Source organism: Orycteropus afer, unplaced genomic scaffold, assembly GCF_000298275.1.
Source record: "Orycteropus afer afer isolate SDZICR_OR568_19922 unplaced genomic scaffold, OryAfe1.0 scaffold00006, whole genome shotgun sequence".
Lineage (NCBI taxonomy): Eukaryota > Metazoa > Chordata > Mammalia > Tubulidentata > Orycteropodidae > Orycteropus > Orycteropus afer.
The window spans coordinates 1,667,864-1,669,493 of NW_006921593.1; the positions used below are offsets into that span (position 1 = coordinate 1,667,864).

Below are 1,630 nucleotides of genomic sequence, written 5' to 3' on the forward strand. Positions count from 1 at the left end.
GGAAGTAGATTGCCCCATCTTCCTTCCGAGTCACTGTGTACTACATGCGCCTTTAAAGCTTGCAAGTGGTCATCCAAGGCACACCAATTGGTCTCTAGTCAACTGGAGCAACAAGAGAGTCTGGAAGAGGAGGAGGACATGGAGTGTGTGGCTAACTGCCTCCAGGAACAGAGGCTCCTGTCCCACGAGACCAGAAGAACTGGATGTTGCAGCTACCATTACTGAATACTTTGATCAAAGATTCCATAGACGAATCTTGATCAAAAGGGAGGAAACGCAGAAAAAAATTTCAAATTCTCACGGCCTCTAGACTTGGACAGAGACACAGAGGGTGGATGCACTCCTGAAACTACTGCTCTAAAACTGATCTTTCAACCTTAAGCCAAAAATATGCCCTGAAGTCATCTTAAAACCGAACAAGAATTGTGCTTAACTAGCGAAGTCCTGCCTCAAACGTAACGCTCTTTAAGAAATACCCACTTGGGATCAAACCGACAACAGTACCTCGAAAGAGTAGAAAGGAGCCTCACAGGGCACAGAGTTTGTGTTCATTCAAGAGGAATAACTCAAGAGAAGTGGGGTGAGAAGGGTTGCACAGCTTGAAGAATGTGCCCAAAGTCACTAACTTGTACATGTAAAAACTGTTAAACTGGTGTTTGCTTTGCTGTGTATATTCATAACAACAACAAAGTAAGTATTTAGGAATAAAAACAAAACCGGGGTCCCTGCCAGCACTTGATGCTGGCACACTGTCACCCCATGTTCTGATATCTGGCGGGTTTCTCAATGCCCATCACACCCATGGACTCCCCAGTTAAACAACACAGCGTTCTTCCCGTTTATCTGCTTGTTCTGTCCAATACAAGTCCCCAACTAAGATGCCTCCTCCTCCAGAAAGCCCTCCCTGGCTCTGGAAAGGGCTGGGCCATCTCTGCTTGCCCCTGTGCCAAGTACTATCCTCTCATGGCCCTCCCTGGCTCAGGCCTTTAGGGGAACTGGGAGCCTGAGACTGGGCATGTGGGCCTCTTGGTAGCCACTGGGGGTGGACGGCTGGGCGAGGGTAGGAGGGGGAGAGCCGGAGAGGGGCTGACTCTGGAAAGGCCCGAGGAGGCTCCTCTTGGGCGGGGGTCACCCTTACCTGGATGCCGTGAGGTATGTTGTAAACTATGAGTATCGTCCCACAGTCCTCGTGGCCGGGGAGGGACACCTGGAACCTGAACACCTCCATCTTCCCCCGGGGCTGGGTCCCAGTTTTCTCTCCATAGATGGTCTTGCAGGAAGGGCACTGCAGACTTCCATCCTGAAAGGCGGCAGATTGGGCAGTGTTGGTGGGGAGCGGGTCAGCCACAGTCCCGCAGCAAGTTCCAGGCTCCCTTCACAGAAATGCTACTTCCCACAGCTTCTCTGAGAAGACGGACTTTACACCAACTTGCTGTGTAGTTTTCAGTAAAGGGCGACATGTCAGGTAGGAAAAGCAGACTTAAGCAAAAGCTTCTACAGTCCGATGAGCTTACCATCCAACGGAAAACCCCACGATGGCTCTTTTGCTGAGGCGGCATCCTGGCTGGCACAACCAGCACAAGGACACCGCCGAGGGGCCGCGTCTGGCCAGAAGCACCACTATGTGACT

At 51.3% G+C, this 1,630-nt stretch overlaps 1 protein-coding gene across 1 annotated transcript in view; it reads right to left on the reverse strand.

Moving 5' to 3' along the window:
- The window catches only part of DTX2 (deltex E3 ubiquitin ligase 2), a 36,738-nt gene that overhangs the window by 6,834 nt on the left and 28,274 nt on the right, over nt 1-1,630 (reverse strand). Inside the window, exon 6 of the mRNA XM_007942360.2 lies at nt 1,139-1,300. Coding sequence (XP_007940551.1) covers nt 1,139-1,300 — 162 coding nt within the window. The remainder of the gene's footprint in view (nt 1-1,138; nt 1,301-1,630) is intronic.